General features: G+C 47.3%; 1 protein-coding gene across 2 annotated transcripts in view; it reads right to left on the bottom strand.

Moving 5' to 3' along the window:
• Positions 1-24,656, bottom strand: part of MEGF6 (multiple EGF like domains 6) — a 1,140,767-nt gene that overhangs the window by 177,920 nt on the left and 938,191 nt on the right. For both annotated transcript variants that reach the window (XM_085609125.1, XM_085609129.1), the window contains one exon: positions 15,826-15,951. In XM_085609125.1, the coding sequence (XP_085465251.1) occupies positions 15,826-15,951 (126 nt within the window). The remainder of the gene's footprint in view (positions 1-15,825; positions 15,952-24,656) is intronic.

The following is a 24,656-nucleotide window of genomic DNA, read 5'->3' as shown; positions in this document are numbered from 1 at the left end:
GTGTATTGTGTACAAAGCACTGCACGAGCAAGGACACGATTTTTTGAGGAAGAGTTTTAACTGGTATACACCAGGCAGGTCACTACACTTAGCCTCCGCCAAACTGGTTGTAGTCCCCAGATTGAAGTGTGTGAACTGGGATGGCACAAGCTTTGTTTTCTGGAGCATCGAAAGCCTGTAATGCCCTTCCCATGTATATCAAAGCCATGCCTAACCTTTTGGCTTTTAGGAAAGCCTTGAAGACATGGCTTTTCTCTTCTTGCTAATTGCTATATACTGGGCCTCTTTGTTTCCTGTTATCTCAGCCAGCGCCAAAACGCCTTTTTGTTATTCGAGCGCCTTAGAAGAACATTTAACATAACATAACCTAACCATTGGTACTGCAACACCCTCCTGTACAAAACAAGCATTGGAAAAGCCAATAGCTCTTTGTAATGCAAGGGCTATTAGCTTTGACAATGTCAATGTCTTTAAGCAATGTTGTATAGCAGCATCATAGGCATGCCTTCACAAACCGGAATGGGGGAAAGGAGAGTGGCGGTGAAGCAAACCAATGATAAAGCTATGGGTGGGCTGTACGCCCACTGTGTGTAAACAAAATGTCTCGAAGAGATAGTGCTGTGCTGTCTAGCCGTGGATAAAGCCGAGAACTACAAATGAATGGGTGCTTGTCTAATGTAACTGGTGCTCATATAAAGCACTCAGATACCTTCGGGTCAAGTTCTCAAACTGCAACACTGCAAAACTGCAAAAATCAAACAAGCCCAGTGGCACTGAAGCAGTGGAGTTTGAGGGACACATTACACATCAATTGGTGCAGTTTACTGCTAAAGCAGGGAATAGGTACACATGTTGTTGCTACTTGCATTGGGGCCCTGCCACTGTCCTTGTTACAATGCAGCGCTAATGAAGTGCAGATGGAACATGACAAAGGGGACTCTGTGGTGCCCACAAGTATCCTCCTCCTAGAGAAAGCAAAACTGCTGGGTAGGTGACAATGTACAGCTTTAATAATAGCGAAGCAAAAAGAATCGCCTACTGGACAGCACATGGGGAGAAGCATTTCATAATAAAAAGATCTGCCCCTCAGTGTAGAAGAGACCAGTCTGTGGGAGGGGAGGGAAGACACACTAACAACAGGGCAGAGACAATTATTTTCTCATTGAGCCACCTGCTCCTGTGTCCCACCAAGGAATGCTCTGCTGCAGTAGGGAGTCTGGCACCGGCGTGCTTTTGGGAGATGTAGTTTTAGCTGGACAACATGCATGGTTTGCAGATGCTCAAATTCTGGGCTCTGCACGACTACATTTCCTGATGTACAGCGGATTGCCATGGCGGAGAGCAATGTCTGCGGAGTTTGACTAAGAAGTGGTGTTTGAGATGGGCGACGGCTCCATGTTTAATGCGCTAACACGCTGCAGTGAAAACGGGCAACAGAGCAGGTGCCCAATTGTAGCAAACTCGAGCTTCAGGGGATATGGGGTAATAGTCCAGGTGTTTTATGGCTGGGGTGCTTGGGAAGGAGTGTGTAGCCTGTAAAGCTGGTGTGGTAGGACAGCAGAGGAAATATACAAAAGGGATGGGGCGTGAGGCTGTCTGTAAAATTCGGCCTGCACTACTGGCATTGATATATGGGAGAAGGAGTGAAAACACAAGCTCTCCCTTGGAGTGCTTGAACACAGAGAAAAAAAGTAGCTCCAAAACGAAGGCAGTGGATGGACACAAGTACTAGGTCCATGTTCCAGGAGAGGACCAATCACAAGGATAGGACAAGACATAAGCATGCCTTCGGAAATCCGAATGAAGGAAATTAGAGTGACACTGAAGCAGACCAATGATAAAGCTATGGACAGGCTGCAAGCCCACTGTCTGTAAGCAAAATAGCTCAAAGAGACAGCTTATGCGCTGTCTAGCCAAGACCTAAAAATGGAGGTAGTTACTTAGAATAAAACACCATAGGAAATAATGTTAAATGAAATCAAATTATTTAAACTATTTAAAAGTATACATAAATATAATTGAATGTTAAAAATGTATTTAAAAAAACATATTTGCCACCAGGGCAGAGATCTACTTATTGTAAGGTGTAGGGAAATGTACTACTACACTTGAAACTAATAAGCCAAAATATTTTTATGTTAAACATTAAAGTTAGTTAAGCATATTCATTTTAAATGTAGAACATATTCTTTCAACTTCAATAAAATATGTTTAACTTAATTAAATAACAATTAATTAAAGAATATTTTTAAAATAAAGATAATAGTGATGTATCATGTTGTGCTTTTGTTCTGCATTAAAAATTAATTTATTAAATAAATGTACATAAATATGGAACATAAAAATATATTCAATATTTTTGTCAGTTAAATAAATGTTTTAAATTTTCCCTATACTTTACCAAACAGCAATCTCCACCCTTACTTTGTAGTCTCCTTCTGGTAAAGTCTAGGATAATTTTAGAAAGTTTATTTAACTCAAACAAATATTTAAATTATTTAATGCTAAGTACTAATGTATATTATTTTGTATTCTTTTAAATGTAGAATAGAAGAAAGAATGGTACAGAACTATTAATTTTATGTTTCATTTATTCTTTAATTAATCAAAGTAAATTCAATTAAATTAACATTATTTTTCAGAAATGTTATGACTTAATAACTATTAAAATTGATATATAGAATTAACTAAACGTAATTGAATTATATTTTCATAAACAAAAAACATTACATTAATATTTAAATTGATAAAGGTAGGTTTAATATCTCAGAATTAATTAATGAATATGCATTATTTTAGATATTTTCTAACAATAAATTAAATGTATTTCTATTTTTAACTATTTAAAGCCATTGAAGTTAATTTAACCATAATTACTATATGGTTTTATTTTAAGTCCTGACCTCCATTGGAGGGTGTTGCAGTACCAGTGGTTGGCCGTGTGGTACTGGACTTACTACTAGTGCAATTTATGAATAGCTTTTAGTAGTCTGTTTTGTAGTACTATTGTACCACTACAAAGCATACGCCAAATGCAGTTAGTAAATCAGGCCCGTTAATGGTAAAAGTAGTAAACGTACTCAAAAGTGTAAGGGTAAATAACATACACATGTAACTTACAGTAGCGGGTGGCATGGCTTGAGTGTGGTGAGCCAGGGGGGGGGGGGGCGGTCACGGCGTTGGGATGGGGGGTCGCGCGGGGAAGAGGGATCCACCAGGTCCCGCATCTTCACTGCTTTTGCTCTCCTGCTTTCCTGCCTCCGACAGGAACAGGAAGCAGGCAGCCAGGCTCCCTCCCCTAAGCCAATTGCAACACTGCAGCGTTGTGATTGATCAGGACGACGCCCAGCCAGGGGCTAATGGGGTGGGCATGTTGGAGAAGGACAGAGTGTGCATGACTGGTTTGGGCGGCCCGAGAGGGCCGACCGACCAAACAGTCTTTGCACACAGTGGACAAACCTCTGTTCCCCTGCCCTGCTCAAACAGCAGAGCAGCCCCGCCCACCCGCCCGCCCACAATGCACAAAGTAAACATAAAATGGCAATAACTAAAAGTTATTACCATTTTATGTTTTGGCTTTCTTGCACATCGAGAAATCAGTGAGGCGATGCTCCTCCTCCCTAGTGGAAGAGCCGCCCCTGGTAACTTACTCACAATTGTAAGTTACTTTTGTTTAATAGCCCCAGTGTTGTTTGCAAAACAATAGTAGTTCTATAATCTAGACACTCCAGTAACTGTTTCGAAATAAATGGGTATTGGAATATTCGGGGAATTTCGTCTTTATAATTAGACAATAGTCCCAGCTTAATACATTTATTAAAATTAACTTTTTTTTATTACTCGGAGGATAAAAAGTCTCATTATAGTTTCACATGTATGGCAGCTCTTTCGCTGCCAAGAGGAAGTCATTTTGCACAGTGTTAATTGCTGTTTGTGCTTGGCCTTCAACCTCCAAAATCCCCTTTGTCATCGGACGCGCTGCAGAAGTCATTAGTAATGCAGTCATTTATTCACATTAGCAATGCAGTCATTTATTCAGGCTCGCGCCGGTTATGAAACTAGAGGCTAGGACTAAATCCCACTCGGCGGGAGGTGTATTTTTCACTTCCTCTCTGCAGAGCGCGAGGCGGGCCCGGATGAGCTACTGCCCCCTAGGGCCCGAATGAAGGTTAGAAGCAAGCAGCACACGCACGGCCAGAGGCGGCCTGCCTCCTGGGGGCATGGTGGGGAGGGAAGGTCGACATTCCAGGCCTCCCAACCGGTCGCCCTTTCAACCGGCCGTTCTTTCACTATATATTTTGGGCCACAATGATGATTTTACCAGAGTGCATTTTTCTCTCAACTGATGGTGAAAACATTTTATGATTGGTGGAATTCCGAGTTTTTTGTGTGTCAAATCTTTGAAAGGCACACATTTTATTTTCATTTCATATAACCGGAAACTCCCAGCCATTGGGCCATAACCCTAGAAATTGTAGTCCACGTTTAGGCTTCTTTCCTACAGGCCACCCACATTACGTCAAAGAATATCTGATTTTTTTCTGCCTTGTATTCTTATTTGCTTTTTTGTGAATATTTTCTTAAGATGGTATTTATTGCGAAAACTGCATGTTTTTTAGGTATTTGTGATGCCCACTCTTCATAGTCAGCCAAGGTGACTATCATCAACTACTGTGGTGACGCACCAAACCGCTGTGTGCATCAGTACCAAAAATGCTCCAGGTATGAGCTGTCTGTTATAGATTTAAGGAACATCATATTTCTCAATTCTGGTTAAAAGTTGCAAACTGCTGCTGAGGATGTCCTTACTATCCAAAACAACCAGTTTTGTTTCATAACACCATCATTATACCTACAATAAGCCAGTCACGCTGTAAGATTCAGAAAATAATAATGGAGAGAGCCAATCGCCTAGTCTGAATTGAGAACGAAGCACTGATTCAACCACTGTAATAATTCTTTTGGTGTGTGTGCAGTGAGCCAATTGTGGTGTTGGGCCTCAGGCCCCCATGGTACCAAAAAGGATGGACACAGACACTCCATACTATGGTGCAATCACTGGCCTTGAGCACGTGCACCCGGGCCCTTTTATTGACAGGCTCATGTCACTCGTGATGCCTGTGAGGGATGCATGTGGGGGTGCAAGTGTGCCCACTCCCCTAGGGGAGTGGCTGCCAACTCTGTGTCTGTCGACACACTAGAACGTGTCTCGCAGGACACAACACCAATCAAAGAGGTTCATTCGTGTACTTTGTTTGCTCTTTTCTTCTGCAGCAGTATTTTTAACGGAAATAAGCCAAATAAAGGCAATGAACAACAACGCTGCTAATCAATTCCCAGCTCGCCATCCTTTTCCCAAATTTTCCTGTACCATTTCCTCCATGCCCTCTTTCCACTTTAACTAGTTCCCACACAACTACTCTCTCATTTCTATTTTTTAACTGTTGAATCTTATTCCTCACCCTCGCCTTTCTCCCCTTCCCAAATAAATACTTGCCTCTTACCGGGTGAATTTCCTGCTGTGTCCTACTCAAGAACCCTGCCCATTTCCTACTTGTTGGGTCTTTCCTCTTGCCCCTTTTTTCTACAAACGATTCTCCTCACCCTGTCCCTGCATATCCAGTTTGTTCCTGGTCTCTGCTTGGTATGTACCTGACCTATCTCCCTAGTCCACCTCTCTAGTCCCACATATCGGTGGAATCCTGCTGTCCTGCCCTTTAGGCCGATATCTCTGGTAATACCCAGTTGGTTTACATGGACGTCATCTGCAGGACGTCAGGGGTCGCAGCTGTGACCTTTAGCTTGCTCCCTGTTACTCCTGGCACTTTCTTTGTGACCCTTGCCCTCAGAGGGGGGCAAAACGTTTGCATCCTCTGAAGCCAGGGGTTACAAATGAAGTACCAGGAGTAGCAGGGAGCAAGCGGGAAGTCACAGCTGCGATCGCTGACTACCCTCAAATGACGTCCATGCTTTTGAGCTCGCCTTTTTTGCTTTTGTAATCCACTGAGTAATTTGTAAAAAAAAAAGTACCAGTACCAGGCCCAAAGTTTTGCACAGAAGTCGGTGGCAGATACTGTTGCAGGTCAGAGTGTCACATACAGAGGCTCCGCAGTCTTGATTGCACCTCATGCCTCTTACTCCACCACTATCACCACTCCTTGCCTCTTTAGAGCACTCTTGCAGGTTCTTTTTAATAGGTGCTTTCACACTTTTTCCACAGTTATTTTCCATCTCTCTCTTTGCTTTCTTTCTCCTTCTCCTGTTTTTCTCTCTGTCTTTTAGTTTAGAGTCTGTTAAGGAAAAAATATATATTGGCCCCTGTTAGACCTGTCAGCCCTTTGGGTGGTCCCTCCTCATCATTATTTATTTTGTCCCACTTTTGCCTCAAACCCTGGTTGAATTTTTCCTTTTTGGGAACCACCAGACTTTTTCGTGTTGCTACAGATTCAGGGAGCCATTTTAGCTACCCCTGAAACTTCTGTCTGAGGGCCTGGAGCACAAAATGGTGGCCACCTGTGACATCACCAGCATCCACTGGAACCTACCAGCACCTTCCAGAACATTCCAGGAGATTCCAGAACTCTGTGACAGTTGGAGACCGTTTAGAATGTTGGGAGGATAAGAGAGGCAGTTGGCAGTTGGAGCTGGCAGTTGGCACCTGACTGGTGAAGAGAGAGGAGCACAGCAGTGAAGGAGGAAGGAGTGAAGCAGCAGGGGTGGAAACTTGTGCCTGGAGTGGGGTCCATAAACCCACCCTTGATACTTGTCCCTACTGATGGATCCCAGCCTATAGCCCTGTGTGGGAAAAAGACAGAAAAACTCAACCTAAGGACCTGGACAGCAGGAACAGGCCTTAGAAGCAGAAAGCAGCAAGATTCTGACCTGGAAACTGGTTTCCCTGGAGTCTGGCGTCGAGTAGCCTGAAGACCTGGAGCCCGAGGTGGAGAAGCGGCGCTGACTGAAGTAGCAGACGTCGTACCCGGAGCCGCCTGAGGTCGTAATAGGGCGCAGACGGAGGTCGAGAGGAATACCAGAGGTCGAGGAGGAAGTGAACCGAGGTCGAGTGAGCGGCGTCATCGGAGGAGTGAAGTCCGCCCTCCGGAGTCGTCGGAGACCGAGGTAGAGGAGCACCGGAGGTCGGGAGTGAGGATCGCACTCCGGAGTCGCCCGGAACCTGAGAGGAGGAGCACCGGAGGTCGGGGGTGAGGATCGCACCCCGGAGTCGCCGGAAGTCGACATCGAGGCCAGGCCGGCCGACGTCATCGGAGCCGAGTGCGCCATCGGACCGGAGCCGCCCGAAGTCGACATCGAGTGGAGACTGCCCGACGCCGTCGAATCGGAGGTAGAGATCGAACCGAGGCCGCCGACATCGGACCGGAACCGCCTACCGGCGTCGTCAAAGAACTGACACTGTGCCGAGGCCGCCGAGACCGAACCGGAACCGCCTCACGGCGTCGACCCGACTCCAGCGGCGTCGGAACATCAGAAAAAGGGCAGTAAGTGGAGTAGAGGGCGCCTAAGGCCCTGTGGAGACCTGAGAGACTACTCTAAGGGGCTAGGGAGGTGCTGAAACCAACCTGACTGTGCCTGGGGTGAACTGGGACTAACCTAGAGAAGGTGTGGAGAAGGAAAGCCAGGGCATTGGTATTCCCCCCTTTGATCTACCTCAGTTTAGGCCTCAGCCTTGCCTCAGCCAGGGAGTAGTACCCCTCAAGCCTTCCACAACCCTACAAGCTGTGCCTGGGCCAAATCAGCCCTTAAGAAGTGAAGTGTCATCTGATTATATGAGGGGTGCTGTATACTTGTAATTATTTATTGGGGATACTGTATTTATTGAATTTTTATCTATTTATTGCTGCACTATATTTATAGGTCCACAGGACTTGTTGGTGTACAATATTTATTGGTACAGTATTTATTGCCTCAAAGTATTTAATTGTCTGTATATATTGCACTTGTATTTATGCCCTGTTATTTATGATCACCCCTATTTATTTCATCAAACAGCCAATATTTATTTGACCTGCGCTAATTGAAACTTGTATATTGTGATTGACCTATTTATTTTTCAAATCAGCAACTAAGAGAAAAAGATAAAGAAAGAATATTTTCATAAATTTTTACGGTGTAGAGTCGTTTTTGGAACGGATGCACGCATGGTTATTGTATGGGTATATTGTATGCTTAGCACTGCGCCTGTTTCCTGACCACTCGAGCCAAGCTACCACAGTGTGTCCGGAAGAGCTCCACCACCACCCTGCGGAGTGGGAGTGGAGCTGTTTCCAACATAAATTGGTGTTCAGCGGTGGGATAGAGCTGTGCCTACATATACTCAACAATAACTGTGGGTAGTCCATAGGCCTACACCGGGAGTTTTCTCACAGCGGCCTTCCAAATTGTGGGTTTTTGTTTTTTCCAAATTTACTCTGGTGGTGGGAGGAGGTATTACTAAAGGTACCCCCCTGCATTGTTACTACACAAAACCTGTCCTCTAACCTGAGTGGGCAAGATGGAGTTTGTTCTTGAAAATCTAGACACGTACACTGTGGCCCAACTCAGGGAGTTTTGCCAGCGAGAGGGGGTGTACTGTCCCCCAGGAGCAAAGAAGGGTGCACTCCAAACCAGCTTAAGGGCTTGGGGGGAGGCACGCAGGGAAAGCAAGGCTGAGGAAGAAGACAGGGATGGAGAGCCTGACCCCGAGGGGGCTGAGATGTACCAACCTGAGGTGGGGAACCTGTCCGCAGGGCCCAGGACACTTTCTAGGAAGGGCAGCACTGTCTCTAGTGGGGGCTTATCCGAAGTGGAGTTAGCAGACCGGAGAGAGAAGAGACAGCTCACATGGGACTTAGCAAGGCTGGAAAAGGAGAAAGAGGAGCAGAGGATGGCCCATGAATTGCGCCTGAAAGAAATAGATCTTCAGATTTTGCGAATCGGGGCACAACCTGTTCCCAATGGTGGCAGCCAAATCCAAGAGTCCACCAGGGAATCCAAACCTTACCTGCCAAAGGACATTGTAGCGAGCTATGGGGCGGGTGACGACATCGCCAAGTGGCTCGCAGCCTATGAGGTCTCATTGAGGGCCCATGGGGTTCCAGTGAAGTATTGGGGGGGGGGATTGTACAAATACATGCCTCCAGCTGGTAGGGATGCTTTATTGGCCCTCGAAGAGGAAGAGCAAACCCACTACCCCACCATGAAACTGGCGCTCATCAGGAAGTTTGGACTAACTCCGGAAAAGTACAGACAGAAGTTCAGGGGTAGTCACAAACTGGGCACACAGAATTGGGTGGACTTCCTGGACTATGCAAAGAAGGCACTGGAAGGTTGGATTCAGGGCAGTGAAGTAAGGAACTACGAGGAGCTGTTTGACCTAGTATTGAAGGAACACCTACTCGAGAAATGTTTCCCTGAACTGCGGCAACACCTGGTGGATAGCAAGCTGACCAGTCCCCGGAAGCTTGCTGAGGAGGCGGACATTTGGGCTAGTACCCGGGTGTCCACAAGGGGGACTGGAGGGGATACTCAAAAGGCCGGACAGGGCGCCCCCCAGAAGAAAGAGGGAGGGGAAAAGAAAAAGGAGTTCTCCAAAGGCCCCCAAAATAACTTCCAAGGGAAGGGAACAGGATTCACCTCTAAGGCTAACCCACCCAGAAACCCTAATCCTGGCCAGAGTCAGCAGCCAAGGGTTGTCCATTGCTACGAGTGCGGTGGCGTTGGACACTATAAAGGAGATCCGAAGTGTCAGAAACGATCACCCCCTCCCACTGGAGGAAAGCCCCCCGGAGTAGCTAGTGTAGTGCTCGGGGAGGAGATGCCCTTAACTAAGGGAAGGGAGTGGGCGGGTGTCACTTTAGTGTCCCTGGGAGAACGGGAGATGGTTCCTAAGATCCAGGTGCCCGCAAATACCGCAAAGTATGGGCAGTGGATCACCATCAACGGCCAAAGAGGGGAGGCTCTGAGAGACACAGGAGCCAGTATGACTATGGTGCGTAGCCAGCTGGTGTCTCCAGAGCAGGTAATTCCCGATGTACTCCACCCAGCCGCGATGGCTGACGGCAGAACAGGTCACTATCCAGTGGCCGAGGTTCCCTTTGAATGGGGGGGGGTTGCAGGTTCACTTCGAGTTGCCGTAAGCCCTGCCGTGCCAGTCGATTGTCTGCTGGGCAATGACATGGAGCACAACGCTTGGAAGGAGGTGGAATACCGGACTCACACCGAGATGCTGGGTACACCTGACTGGGCCTGTGTTAGCACAAGGTCCGTGACTACCCGAAGAGGGAGTTCATTCCGGCTGGAGCCTGGAACAAAGGCCCAGCCAGCTGCCAGTCAAGGGAAGAACCGAGGACAGGAGGAGCCTGCCTCGGCGTCTCCACCCCGTAGGACGGATAGGCCACCGGAGGTGGTGGACCAGGAGTCTGCGGAGGGGGACGTTACCAACCTGGAGGACCTACCCATCCCGGCCGAGTGGCACGTGGAGGGAGGCCCGTCCAGGGAGGAATTCTGCCAGGGCCAGAGGGAGTGCCCTACCCTTGAGGGGCTGAGGCGACAGGCCGAAGCCCAGGCAGCAGGGAACGTTGAAGGGAACTACAGTGTTTACTGGGAGGATGGCCTCCTCTACAGTGAACCCAAGGCACCCCTACATGGATCGTCACGAGCCTTGGTAGTTCCTCAACGTTATCGAGCCTTCCTTTTAGAGTTGGCTCACGAGATCCCCTTGGCAGGACACCTGGGGCAAGACAAGACCTTCGCCCGTCTTGTCCCACACTTTTATTGGCCTCAGATGAAAGTGTCGTCCGATACCTACTGCCGGACATGTGTGTCTTGCCAAGCCAGTGGGAAAACAGGGGTGAAGCTGAAAGCCCCCCTGGAACCACTTCCTGTCGTTAGCACCCCCTTTGAAAGGGTGGGCATCGACATTGTGGGTCCATTAGATCCACCGACTACAGCTGGTCACAGGTTTATCCTGGTTCTGGTGGATCATGCCACACGGTACCCAGAGGCAATACCTCTGAGGACCATAACAGCACCTGTTGTGGCTAGGGCCCTGATGGGAATCTTTACCCGAGTGGGTTTTCCCAAGGAAGTTGTGTCCGACAGGGGGACCAACTTCATGTCAGCGTATATGCGGGCAATGTGGAAGGAGTGTGGAGTGACATACCGGTTCACCACTCCTTACCACCCCCAGACCAATGGTCTGGTGGAGAGGTTTAACAAAACCTTGAAAGGCATGATCAGAAGTCTGCCTGAAAGCCTGCGGAGGAAATGGGACGTCCTCCTACCCTGTTTACTTTTTTCTTACAGGGAAGTGCCACAGAAGGGAGTGGGCTTCAGCCCCTTCGAGCTTCTGTATGGGCACCCTGTACGTGGACCTCTTAACCTGGTGAGAGACGGATGGGAAAGAACTCCCAGAAAGCTCCCCCAGGATGTGGTGAGCTACATGCTGGCCTTCCGGAGCCAAATGGCTAAGTTGTGGAAGCAAGCTTCTGACAACTTGGAAGCCAGCCAAGCAGTAATGAAGGCGTGGTATGACCACAACGCTCACCCGGTGGAGTTGGAGCCTGGCCAGAAGGTGTGGGTGATCGAACCAGGAGAGCTTAGTGCCCTCCAGGATCGCTGGTCAGGACCCTTTGAGGTGTTGGAGAAGAAGGGAAAGGCTACCTACTTGGTGGACCTGAAGACCCCTCGTCAGCCCCTGCGGGTGCTGCATGCCAACCGCCTCAAACCCCACCACGAGAGGCCCGAAGTCATCTTGATGATGGTGACTGACGGAGGAGAGGACGTGGAAAGCGAGCCTCTCCCTGATCTGTTTGCGTCTCAAGAAAAGGATGGGTCGGTGGAGGGAGTGATTCTCTCCCCATCTCTAACTCCTGAACAGCAGGAGGACTGTCGCCAGGCCCTGGGGCAGTACTCTGCGTTGTTCTCCCTTGTCCCGGGTAGGACTCACCTGTGCGTCCATGACGTGGACACAGGAGACAGCCCACCTGTGAAGTCCAAGATCTACCGGATGTCAGACAAGGTGAAGGCCAGCATTCATAGTGAAGTCACTAAGATGCTGGAGCTAGGAGTGATTGAACCTTCTAGCAGCCCCTGGTCCAGTCCGGTGGTGTTAGTACCGAAAGCTGCACCACCGGGTGCCCAACCAGAACTGAGGTTCTGTGTGGACTACCGGGGACTGAATTCAGTGACAAAAACTGATGCTCATCCGATCCCTAGGGCGGATGAATTGATTGACCGGCTGGGAGCTGCCCAATATCTAAGTACCTTTGACCTTACTTCGGGGTACTGGCAGATCTCTTTGACTGATGGAGCAAGGGAAAGGTCAGCCTTCTCCACGCCCAATGGCCACTACCAGTTCTGTGTGATGCCCTTTGGGCTCAAGAACGCACCTGCCACGTTTCAGCGCCTGGTAAACCAGATCCTCACCGGAATGGAGAGTTTCTCTGCTGCTTATCTGGATGACATAGCCGTCTTCAGTAACAGCTGGGAGGATCACTTGCGTCACCTGCAAGCTGTTCTCCAGGCCCTGAGACAAGCTGGATTGACGATCAAGGCCAGCAAGTGCCAGATCGGGCAGGGGTCGGTAGTGTACCTTGGACACTTGGTGGGTAGGGGAACGGTGCAACCTCTCCAGGCGAAGATCGAGGCCATCATGGCCTGGGAACCCCCCAAGACACAGACTGAGGTCCGAGCATTTTTGGGCCTCACGGGATACTATCGCCGCTTCGTGAAGGGGTACGGTACCATCGTAGCCCCTCTCACGGAGCTCACGTCCAAGAAACAACCTCGACGGGTAGTCTGGACGGAGGCTTGTCAGCAAGCCTTTGAGAGATTGAAGAAAGCCATGTGCGAGGCCCCGGTCTTAAGGGCCCCAGACTTTTCCAGGAAGTTCATTGTCCAGACAGATGCATCAGAACATGGCATTGGGGCAGTGTTATCGCAACTCAACGAAGAGGGCCTGGATCAACCCGTGGTCTTCCTATCCAGGAGACTACTTCCCAGGGAACAGAAGTGGAGTGCAATAGAGCGTGAAGCCTTTGCAGTGGTATGGGCTCTGAAGAAGTTGCGGCCATACCTGTTTGGCTCGCACTTCCTGGTTCAGACCGACCACCGACCCCTTCGTTGGCTGATGCAAATGAAGGGGGAGAATCCCAAGTTGTTGAGGTGGTCTATTTCCCTACAGGGGATGGACTTTCAGGTGGAACATCGGCCTGGAGTGGACCACGCCAATGCAGACGGTCTCTCAAGGTATTTCCGCCTTGGTGATGAGAACTCCCAAGGGGTTGGGTAGCTCTCCCCACTTTCAGCTGGGGGGGACGCGTGTTAGACCTGTCAGCCCTTTGGGTGGTCCCTCCTCATCATTATTTATTTTGTCCCACTTTTGCCTCAAACCCTGGTTGAATTTTTCCTTTTTGGGAACCACCAGACTTTTTCGTGTTGCTACAGATTCAGGGAGCCATTTTAGCTACCCCTGAAACTTCTGTCTGAGGGCCTGGAGCACAAAATGGTGGCCACCTGTGACATCACCAGCATCCACTGGAACCTACCAGCACCTTCCAGAACATTCCAGGAGATTCCAGAACTCTGTGACAGTTGGAGACCGTTTAGAATGTTGGGAGGATAAGAGAGGCAGTTGGCAGTTGGAGCTGGCAGTTGGCACCTGACTGGTGAAGAGAGAGGAGCACAGCAGTGAAGGAGGAAGGAGTGAAGCAGCAGGGGTGGAAACTTGTGCCTGGAGTGGGGTCCATAAACCCACCCTTGATACTTGTCCCTACTGATGGATCCCAGCCTATAGCCCTGTGTGGGAAAAAGACAGAAAAACTCAACCTAAGGACCTGGACAGCAGGAACAGGCCTTAGAAGCAGAAAGCAGCAAGATTCTGACCTGGAAACTGGTTTCCCTGGAGTCTGGCGTCGAGTAGCCTGAAGACCTGGAGCCCGAGGTGGAGAAGCGGCGCTGACTGAAGTAGCAGACGTCGTACCCGGAGCCGCCTGAGGTCGTAATAGGGCGCCGACGGAGGTCGAGAGGAATACCAGAGGTCGAGGAGGAAGTGAACCGAGGTCGAGTGAGCGGCGTCATCGGAGGAGTGAAGTCCGCCCTCCGGAGTCGTCGGAGACCGAGGTAGAGGAGCACCGGAGGTCGGGAGTGAGGATCGCACTCCGGAGTCGCCCGGAACCTGAGAGGAGGAGCACCGGAGGTCGGGGGTGAGGATCGCACCCCGGAGTCGCCGGAAGTCGACATCGAGGCCAGGCCGGCCGACGTCATCGGAGCCGAGTGCGCCATCGGACCGGAGCCGCCCGAAGTCGACATCGAGTGGAGACTGCCCGACGCCGTCGAATCGGAGGTAGAGATCGAACCGAGGCCGCCGACATCGGACCGGAACCGCCTACCGGCGTCGTCAAAGAACTGACACTGTGCCGAGGCCGCCGAGACCGAACCGGAACCGCCTCACGGCGTCGACCCGACTCCAGCGGCGTCGGAACATCAGAAAAAGGGCAGTAAGTGGAGTAGAGGGCGCCTAAGGCCCTGTGGAGACCTGAGAGACTACTCTAAGGGGCTAGGGAGGTGCTGAAACCAACCTGACTGTGCCTGGGGTGAACTGGGACTAACCTAGAGAAGGTGTGGAGAAGGAAAGCCAGGGCATTGGTATTCCCCCTTTGATCTACCTCAGTTTAGGCCTCAGCCTTGCCTCAGCCAGGGAGTAGTACCCCTCAAGCCTTCCACAACCCTACAAGCTGTGCCTGGGCCAAATCAGCCCTTAAGAAGTGAAGTGTCATCTGATTATATGAGGGGTGCTGTATACTTGTAATTATTTATTGGGGATACTGTATTTATTGAATTTTTATCTATTTATTGCTGCACTATATTTATAGGTCCACAGGACTTGTTGGTGTACAATATTTATTGGTACAGTATTTATTGCCTCAAAGTATTTAATTGTCTGTATATATTGCACTTGTATTTATGCCCTGTTATTTATGATCACCCCTATTTATTTCATCAAACAGCCAATATTTATTTGACCTGCGCTAATTGAAACTTGTATATTGTGATTGACCTATTTATTTTTCAAATCAGCAACTAAGAGAAAAAGATAAAGAAAGAATATTTTCATAAATTTTTACGGTGTAGAGTCGTTTTTGGAACGGATGCACGCATGGTTATTGTATGGGTATATTGTATGCTTAGCACTGCGCCTGTTTCCTGACCACTCGAGCCAAGCTACCACAGTGTGTCCGGAAGAGCTCCACCACCACCCTGCGGAGTGGGAGTGGAGCTGTTTCCAACAGCCCCCAAAAATGAGTGGCTGTGTAGCCCACCTGCAAAAACCAGCTTAAATTAAACACTACTGCGACCATTCATCCAAAGGCTATTATTTGTATTAGAACACTGGAATGTTGAGCTCTCCATTGAAAACAATGGAGTGCTTGGGGCTTCTAATGGCCGGTAGTAGCCTGGAACATCAACATTCCAATGATTGTTCACAGCAACAGCTGTGAACAAAGGCTTCACGGAGTCCAAGGTGATTTCTACTCCCCTCGGGATCCGTGAGGTATTTGTTTTACAAATTAGTACATTCTGCCCTCTAGGGGTGGAATGTTCTAATAGGCTTAGAGCCCTCCGTAGTAGGCTCTATCAGCCACTAAAGGCCCGCTCCTTTGAGCCGCTACGGTGGCCTCTAAGGCTCCATTGAACTCTGCTTACCGAGAGCGCTTGGAATCATAGATACAGTTTGAAAGCAAAATGCCTCATAACATAAAACAACATAATAAACAAGCAAGAAATAGCAAAGAGCCAAATGGACCAGAAACTTCTGTGACTACTTACGATCGCAGTGCTTGCCATCACTCCGTAGCTGGTAGTTCTGCCGACACCGGCACTGGTAGTGGGCAGACGTGAGCTGGACACAGTCATGTTCACAACCTCCATTGCTGACAGAGCAAGAGTTCACAGCTAAATAGGGAAAGAAAAGAAAGAACATGATTACAACCTCAAAAGGACTGATGACGTTTTACAGACCAGAAAGGGAAACTCCAGATTCCCTCATCTAACAATAATAATAATTTGAGCAATAGGTACGGGACACATCTTCGGAATGCCCTAACATGCAGGTACATGAGGTACTACTTAATTTGAAGGAATTTCTAAAATGGAGCGCACCATTTTGATGAGCCCAGGCTGGTGAATCTCTATTTTAAATAATTGCTAATATGAGGAAAATCAATTTTTCAGATCGAATATATATAAAAAACTTTTAAAACTTCTTACAACTCATAAAATAAGAGGGATTGTAAGAACAAATAAATAAATACAACAAGACTAGGAAAAAGATAAAGTGGAAACAAAAAAACATGTAGAATAGTCTATTTTCGAGATCTATCGCTAATGTAAACGAAGGACCAGAGGAAAAGAGTGGCAGTGGAAAGTGGAAATAAAATAGCACACAAAAAGCAATGGGTGTAGGGAAAATAGGATCAGGGCTAGAAAGTGCAAAAAAGCTGTCGGTCGAGAAGGAGAGAGGTCCTCAATTTTCTGGGGGAAAACCAACAAGCATTTGCAGTGCAATAGTTTGCGCATTTTCGCGAGTTTAAGCTATTGGCATTGTAAATGACAATGCCTTTTATTTATGTTTTAAAAACCAAAACATAACTAAAAGGCATTGTCATTTACAATGCCAATAGCTCAAACTCACGTAAATGCGAGACCTATTGCATTGCAAATTCTTGTTTCGAGTTGGGTGAGCCGTGCGTATCGTTGCACGCATCCGCAATTATTTAGCATGTAAATAAAAAAAACATTAAAACGAGTTGCAGCGAGACGCACGGCCGCTACTATTTTGCATACACATTTTTTTTTTAAGCACTGGCATAGCCAATAGGTAGGCATCACGGACAACAGGAGGGAGGGCGGGGATAAGGTAGGTATCACGGCCAACGGGAGGAAGGGCGAGGGTAAAGAAGGAATGGACAAGGTAAACAAGGCACGGACAACGGGAGGGGGAAGTTAAAAAAGGCACGGACAACAGGAGGGAGGGAGCGTGGGGGATATAGAAGGCACGGACAACGGGAGGGAGGGGATAAAGAAGGCACGGACAACGAGAGGGAGGGCGGGGTTGTAAAGAAGGCACCACAGACTGAATGTAAACAAAGCACATCGTGCCTGCAGTAAAAGAAACTAGATAAATAAAATAGTACTAACATACTTAAGAACACATACTGTGTAACAACCAAAGTAAAAGGGCCAGTCGCCATGGGAGGTTACAAATAAAGAGAAGGCGGTACTAAGGTGGGACTTAGAAGCGTATTTACGAATCAGAAGCCAGCATTTAGGAAGGACAATGACACAAGCCAATGGAAAATATAGGTGGTATAGGTATAAGAGAACAATATCTCTCTACTAGTCGACCTGTGGCACCGGCTCTTGTGGTATATGAGGCCCAGGCACTGTCTAGCTCTATATATGGGGCAGAAATTTGGGGCTACGAAAATATTCATGATCTGGTTGTCTCGGAGAACAAGTTCATGAGGAATCTCATCTCTGTCCCAACATCATCCCCTCTAAAACCCTTGCTATATGACCTAGGCAGACATTCTATTCAGGATATTGCACGGTTACGACCTTTATTATTCTGGGCAAGACTGCGACGGATCCCAGAACTTGCCAACTATGCAGCAGGCTTAAATGATCTCATTGCAGCAGACACTGGGAGGAGGCTAAAATGGATTACTCATATAAAACAAACATTGAAATCCATTGGCTATGAGGATTGTTGGGAATCCCAGATACCCCCTTCGAAGCAGGATCTTAAGAAGGCCTATTAGAGCTGGGTAAACACAAGAGAGCTGAACAATCCTAAGTCGGGGAAGCTGAGCGAGGCTTTTTTCGAACATAAGCCTTTTCGCAAATTGGAAGCATACCTCGACTTTATCCAGTCTCCATTGGACAGATCCTTGTACGTACGTTTCAGATTTGGGTCCCTCCCCCTCAACTGTGTGACTGCTGGCTGGAAGGGATCTTTACCTTCATCTGCTGGTTGTCCGAGCTGTACTGCACCCAATGAGTCCATTCCCCACTTTTTATTTGCCTGCTACTACTATCGAAGACCAAGAGCTAAATGGCTGCGTCCGATTTGTAGAATGCTCGGATGTCGTGACTATCGTACTGTGCTACGCATTTTGCAGACTGATACCTCGTCTCTCACCATTGTCTGTGGTATTGCTAAGTATCTGGGCTGTGCTTGGCTGCTGCGAAAGAAAAAAATCTCCCCTTAATTGCACTGATCCACTTCTGTGATTTGTTCCCATTTGCACCTTAACAAACTTCAGGTCACCAAGCACTTTGTCTTTGTTTTTTTATATGCTGTTCTTAACCATTTTTATAACCTTTTTAGATGTATTTATGATCAATTGTTGCTTTTTATTGTCTAACTTGATCCTTTTTTATCATTGTATGTTGTGCTTTTATGATATTTTTTATCGAATAAAGCTTTACCTACCAAATATAGGTGGAGAGTGGGTGGGGCTTCTATTCCCTATTATTATTATTAGTATTATTATTATTAGTTAGCTTATAAAGCGCCTGGTTACTCCAAACTGGAGTGTTCCCGCGCTAGAACACCAACAGATCCCTAACAACTGACCAAGCTAGCAGCCTAAACAATGCCACTGACCTCCAGACTGTCAAAAGAGACACTACTTTCGTCCTCCATACGAACGTTGAAACAGCAAGGTTTTTAATTTTTTCCTAAACAGAGTTTCCGATGCACACATCCGTAGATCCAAAGGCAGATCATTCCATGCCTTAGCAGCCAGGAAGCCAAAGGATCTCCCTCCCGCTCCAGCCTTACGCACCCTGGGCACAGTCACTTTGGCTGTGCCCAACGATCTCAGGTTACAAGCGGGTTGATAGGCAGTCATAAGAGGGAGCAAAAACCTCGGCCCCTTTTGATGGAGGATCCAATGTCCAAAGCTTAGGGCCTTAAAAGTAACTCTGGCCTGTATAGGGAGCCAATGGAGTTTTATCAAGGCTTCCCCTACTGATGCCCGCCTGAGAATATTCAGAATCAGCCGAGCTGCTGCATTCTGAACTTTCTGCATGATATTCAAGTTCCTGGCGGTCACCCCTAAACACAGAATGTTACAATAGTCAAGGCGTGAAGTAACAAGAGCCTGTACAATAGTTTGTTTAGCATCAAATGGAAGTAGGTCCAAGATTTTACATAGAATTTTAAGAATGCGAAAGCAGGCTCCAGCTACCACGTATATCTGCTCTGAAAACAACAGATTGTCGTTGAACCACACTCCCAAATATTTGACCTTAGCTTTCGGGACTGGAGTAAGTCCCAGTTCCTCCGGCCACCATAACTGAGACCAGAGTGAGGGCTGTTTACCAATTACCAACACCTCAGTCTTCCCCGCCTTCAACTGAAGACAACTGTGTTTCATCCAATCAGCAAGCGCACCCAAACAGCTCTTAAAATCAGATGCCATTCCAGATTCCTTTTGCTCCAGAGTAACAATCAACTGAGTGTCATCTGCATATGACACCAGTTTTACCCCATGCCTTAATACAATATCTGCAAGGGGGCGCATATAGATATTGAATAAGGTTGGGCAGAGAGCCAAACCCTGCGGTACCCCGTGTGACAGAGGGCAGACTCTAGATGTAAAAGGATGTTGTGTAACCTGGAATGTTCTGTTCTAAAGAAATGTTTTAAACCACTCCCAAATAAAGCAGCTGACCCCAGCCTACCTCAGCCTCTCCAATAACAGGCCATGGGAGACCGTGTCGAACGCAGCGCTCAGATCAAGTCTGATCATTGCAGCTGCCCTACCTTCATCGGCTGCGGTTCTCAACGTTTCTGCAGCCAAAAGCAGGGACGATTCCGTGCTATGAAGAGGCCTAAAGCCAGACTGAGTGTTGTGGAAGAACTGGCTTTCTTCCAAGAACATGGACAGTTGGCGGTTAAGATGTTTCTCCGCAATTTTAGCAACGAAGGGGAGTAGAGAGATAGGTCTAAAATGTTCTGGAAGGGCAAGGTGTTAAGAAGGTTTCGTCAGCAAAGGTACCCCCATAGCGTGTTTCCAGTTGCTGGGTACCTGCCCCGAGCTGAAGGACATATTCAGTAATGTGGTGAGAACCGGAGCAATAGCCTCCTTCCCTAATCGCAAAAATTTAGGGGGAATGGGGTCCAAAGGGGACCCTGATTTTACCACGTCCATCAATTACAGGATCTCACTTTCCACAGGAGGGTGAAAGACAAACCTATCCTTGATACCGTGATCAACTGCGGCAGGGACAAGAACAAAATTCCTCCTGCTTTCTGTTAAGGTGGCATAGATCTTATCTATCTTGCCCAGAAAGAAGTTTGCAACCTTGTTGCAGTGATCTGTAGACACAGGAAGTGCTGCAGTCACACGTTCTAAAGAGGATAATTGTTTAACTACCTGAAAGATGTTCTTAGTAGAATTTTTTGCCAGCTCAATCTGCTCCGTATAAAATTCCCTACGCACTCTATTAAGGGGGGCACAGCCCCATAGCGGATGAGCCCTCGGAATGAGGTACGACCACCATCAGAATGACCCTATCTGTGTTGCACTGTTTTCTAGCATGCATGGCTACGCAAAAGACACTCTGGCACATGCATCAAAGCTTTTTGCGATCACAAATGGTGCGATTTGCAAAAATTGGCCATTTGCGATCGCAAAATTAGCTTTTGCGATGCATCAAGGGTCAAGGCCCTCGCAACTTGAGAATTCGCAATTAATTGCGAGTTCTCAAATTGCGATTGCATTTAAGGAATCGCATTTTGCGATTCCTTAAATCCAATGCAAGAACCACTTTGAAGTAGCGATTTTGCTACTAGGGGGCGCGAATTACCATGAAGTTGAACTTCATGGTAATTAGCAAAAACTTTGAAAAATTAACTAAGGTGCATTTTTCAAAGTTGTAGGTTACACACACACGTCCTTGGGACATGCGTGTGCCTAACATTTGTGCACAGATCAATTTAAGCGGTGCAACAGGGTGTCCTTTTGACACCCTTGCACCCTTGAAATTGCATGAGCAATTTGCGAGTACCAATTGGTACTCGCAAATTGCGCTTGCAGTTTCCCATTCATTCCTATGGGCCTGTAGGCCCATAAGAATGAATAGGAAACTATTCCTTATTTGCGACTCGCTATTTGCGAGTCGCAAATAAGGAATGTGTAGGAATCGCTATTATTACAGCGATTCCTACATGCATAGGATTTTGCGAGTCCTGAATTGCGAATCCTTAATATTCGCAATTAAGGACTCGTAAAATCCTAGCTTGATGCATGTGCCTGACTATATCTAAATTCTCATTTGCCTGTTAAAAAAAAAAGAAACTTTGTGATTTCACATTCTTTACATTGACACAACCATATTTCAATGCATATTGCCTTATTTTGAGTTTGCCAGTATTACAAGTGTATTATAACCTACGGCACTCGTAATATAGCAATCAGAATATCAGTCATATTTTGACAGAGTATACCATCTGCCAAACTCAGTATCCCGCTTGCCAAACTCTAAAAAAGACCCTTAGTGACATGTGAGACAGCCAGTTAAGTCTCCTTTGCTGAACCCTGGGCGCTCCTATTCAAACATCCATTATTAAATATCTTAGTGAAAATCACCCTTAATCTAAAGCATAAAATAAGAGGCCATGTCTAATGAGAAACAGCTTGAAAACATGCTCAGCATGATTTCACGCTAGCTGATTAGGTAGCATTGGGTTGCAGGACAAATGGTTCTGAGCCAAATATCAACAAATGAATTGCAGCTCAGGAAGGAAGGAAAATACTAATGTATTCTTGGTGGTGGGAGGTGGCATGAATTATGACAAAAACCTATGGGTAAAGATTCAGGTACACAAGTATGGGTAGGGTTGAGAAAAGGCAGGAGTTAAAAATATTTGTCAAACTTCGAAGCGTGGCTAGGTTAATCTTGTGCAAAAACAATGATTGTATGTGAAGGGCAGACAAAAATGCTCAAGGGAACAGAAAGGAGAACGGCCACCTACGTCCCAATAATCCTCCGTTACTGCAGGTACACAGAGGATAAAAACTAAAACAAGATATCGTTCCCGAGCACAAGCAGATGAGTGTTCAGACAAATGATATTAATATTTCGAAGAAAATTCAGTCCATGTATTCAGAAGATAGTCTTCTTTATTCTCTTACTTCTCAGGATCTCCCCTTATGGTCATAACACAATGGTTCATGATAACAGGTAAGCATGGATATTGCAGCCAACACGTGTTTCGTCTTGGGTGAATGGCCCAACGACTTCCTTAGGGCAGAAATACTCTTTAAGAGAGAAACACACCACACATTAGGTAAAACCTATATGTGGTCCCATATAGTATGGGTTTAAATATAGCTGGTATCCATCATAAGTCAGCAATGCAATATAAGCAAATATCTCGATCAGCCAAAAAATTAATCCAGTCAGCGCGTCTCGTAAAAGGAAGAGTTGTATATCAGAACACGGAGAGTACTCAGATCGTCATCGTTGCCTTCTATTTGTGCTTACCTGTTATCATGAACCATTGTGTTATGACCATAAGGGGAGATCCTGAGAAATAAGAGAATAAAGAAGACTATCTTCTGAATACATGGACTGAATTTTCTTCGAAATATTAATATCATTTGTCTGAACACTCATCTGCTTGTGCTCGGGAACTATATCTTGTTTTAGTTAAAAATATTTGGCAATCTTATAGGGTTACGAAATTGTCCAAACTTTTAGCATCATGCAGTGCCTATAAAGGGTGTCATGGACCTAATGAAAGCTTACAAAATGAGCCACAAAATCCACTACATGGGTAGTAATAGACAACATTATTGTGCCATTGTTTCACTATTGGTGTCTCAGTGCCACTGAGTCTACTGCACTATTGATAGCTAAGCCCCTGGCATCAGAAGGAAATTACTTCCTTCAGAGAATCTTCACGGGCTTTGTTACACCTTGTGAGAAAATGCCTCTTTTGACATGGTAAGACCCCCTCTTTTTGGCTGGGAAATGATGTGGTTTTGAATGAAAGTGCACCGGGTCCCTGCCAACCAGGTCCCCTGTTCCAGAGCTCCTTCACTAAAACTGTACCACTTTTGGCAACTTCAGACACCCTGTAAGTCCCTAGTAAATGGTACCATGATACCTAGGGCATTGGAGCTGAAGAGGATCCTCTAGGGACCCCTCACTAAGGCCATGAAAACTGCCACTGCAGCCTGCATGCCTTGGTGCAGAGAAAAACCACAAAGACGACAAGGCACACTGCCTGTGTGCCATGCCAAGCTGCACTGCCTAAGGCCTAAGGAAGTCACCCCTCTAGCAGGCCTTACAAGCCATAAGGCAGGGTGCACTATATCTAAGTTGTGGGCATATATAATGAGTAGATATGCCCCTACAATATTTAAGTTTATTCTTAATACTGTTAGGTTACAGTGAAGCCATAGAGAGTACATGGGCTGGAACGTCGACTACTCGAGTTCCCTAGCACCATGATGGTGTTACTGAACCCAGGAGTGTTTGGTACCAAACAACTCCTCTCAATAAACCCACACTGATGCCAGTGTGGGATTCATGGATACATGTACCCAGAGGGCACCTCAAAGTTGCCCCTGAAAACCTACCAACACTGATGTGGTCTCTGACTGGCTTAGGCAGTCTGCTACCACCAGGCATGTTTCTGGGCCCCTGGGTTGAGAGCCCCTGCTCTCTGAAACCAGTATCAAAGCCCTTCCTGGGCAGAGGTGTCACACCGCCTCCCCAGGATGAGCACAGTGCTCGAGAAGGAAGCTTCAAAGGCTTTGCCATGTTTGTGATGCGACAACAGCCTCTGCTGCTAGCAGCAGATGGCAGCCCTGGTTCAACCCCCACTGTTGGCGGGAGAACCAACGGGAAAACCTTAGTGAGAACAGGAGGTGTGCTCCCCTTCACCAACTCCACCCCTCAGGTGCTGGGGGCGAAGTGAAGTACATTTTTCAGTGCCCTCCATCTTGAAGATTGTGGGACTTGTCCACTCAGGGCTAGGGCTATGCCCTCCTCCCACAGGAGGGTGGCATAATAGTGCGTGTAGGCATCCCAGGTGAAAGACCCATTGGCCCCACCTGTTCCTAGTACTTAGGTGGTACCCTCAGAAACTGAAATCAGATTCCTGATGACATAAGAAGGGACAACACTACAGCGTCGCACCAGCAGAGAAGACTACAGACACCAACTGATTTGGCCCCAGCACTACCGGCATGTCTGCAGCTCTTGACGAACCTGCACCAAAAGATGACCCGTCCTGCAGCCCAGCGACCACCAAAGCCTTAGGAAGACTGCCCACCTTTGACAAAGACCAAGATCTCACGTGGACAGCAGACCTGTCCAGAGTAAACAAACTTTAAAGAACAAAGAACTCTGTCCTAAGGAACCGCGAAACCACCGCCAGACCCACCTCTGCACCCAATGCCTTCAACCCGAGTCCTTGTGGCCCACTGGTCCTGTGAAGGCTCCCCAGTGCTTTTTAGCAAGAGTCCACAGTGGACTGACCGCTACCGGACTCCGCTTCGACACTTGCAGCCTTAACTTGAAGACTATCCGTGACCGCAAACTGCCTGGTAAGAGCACGCCCAACAGTGCCCTTA

The sequence above is a fragment of the Triturus cristatus genome, chromosome 1_2, assembly GCF_964204655.1.
Source record: "Triturus cristatus chromosome 1_2, aTriCri1.1, whole genome shotgun sequence".
NCBI lineage: Eukaryota > Metazoa > Chordata > Amphibia > Caudata > Salamandridae > Triturus > Triturus cristatus.
The sequence above is the reverse complement of the archived record's forward strand: the minus strand, read 5'-3'. Positions and strand labels throughout refer to the sequence as shown.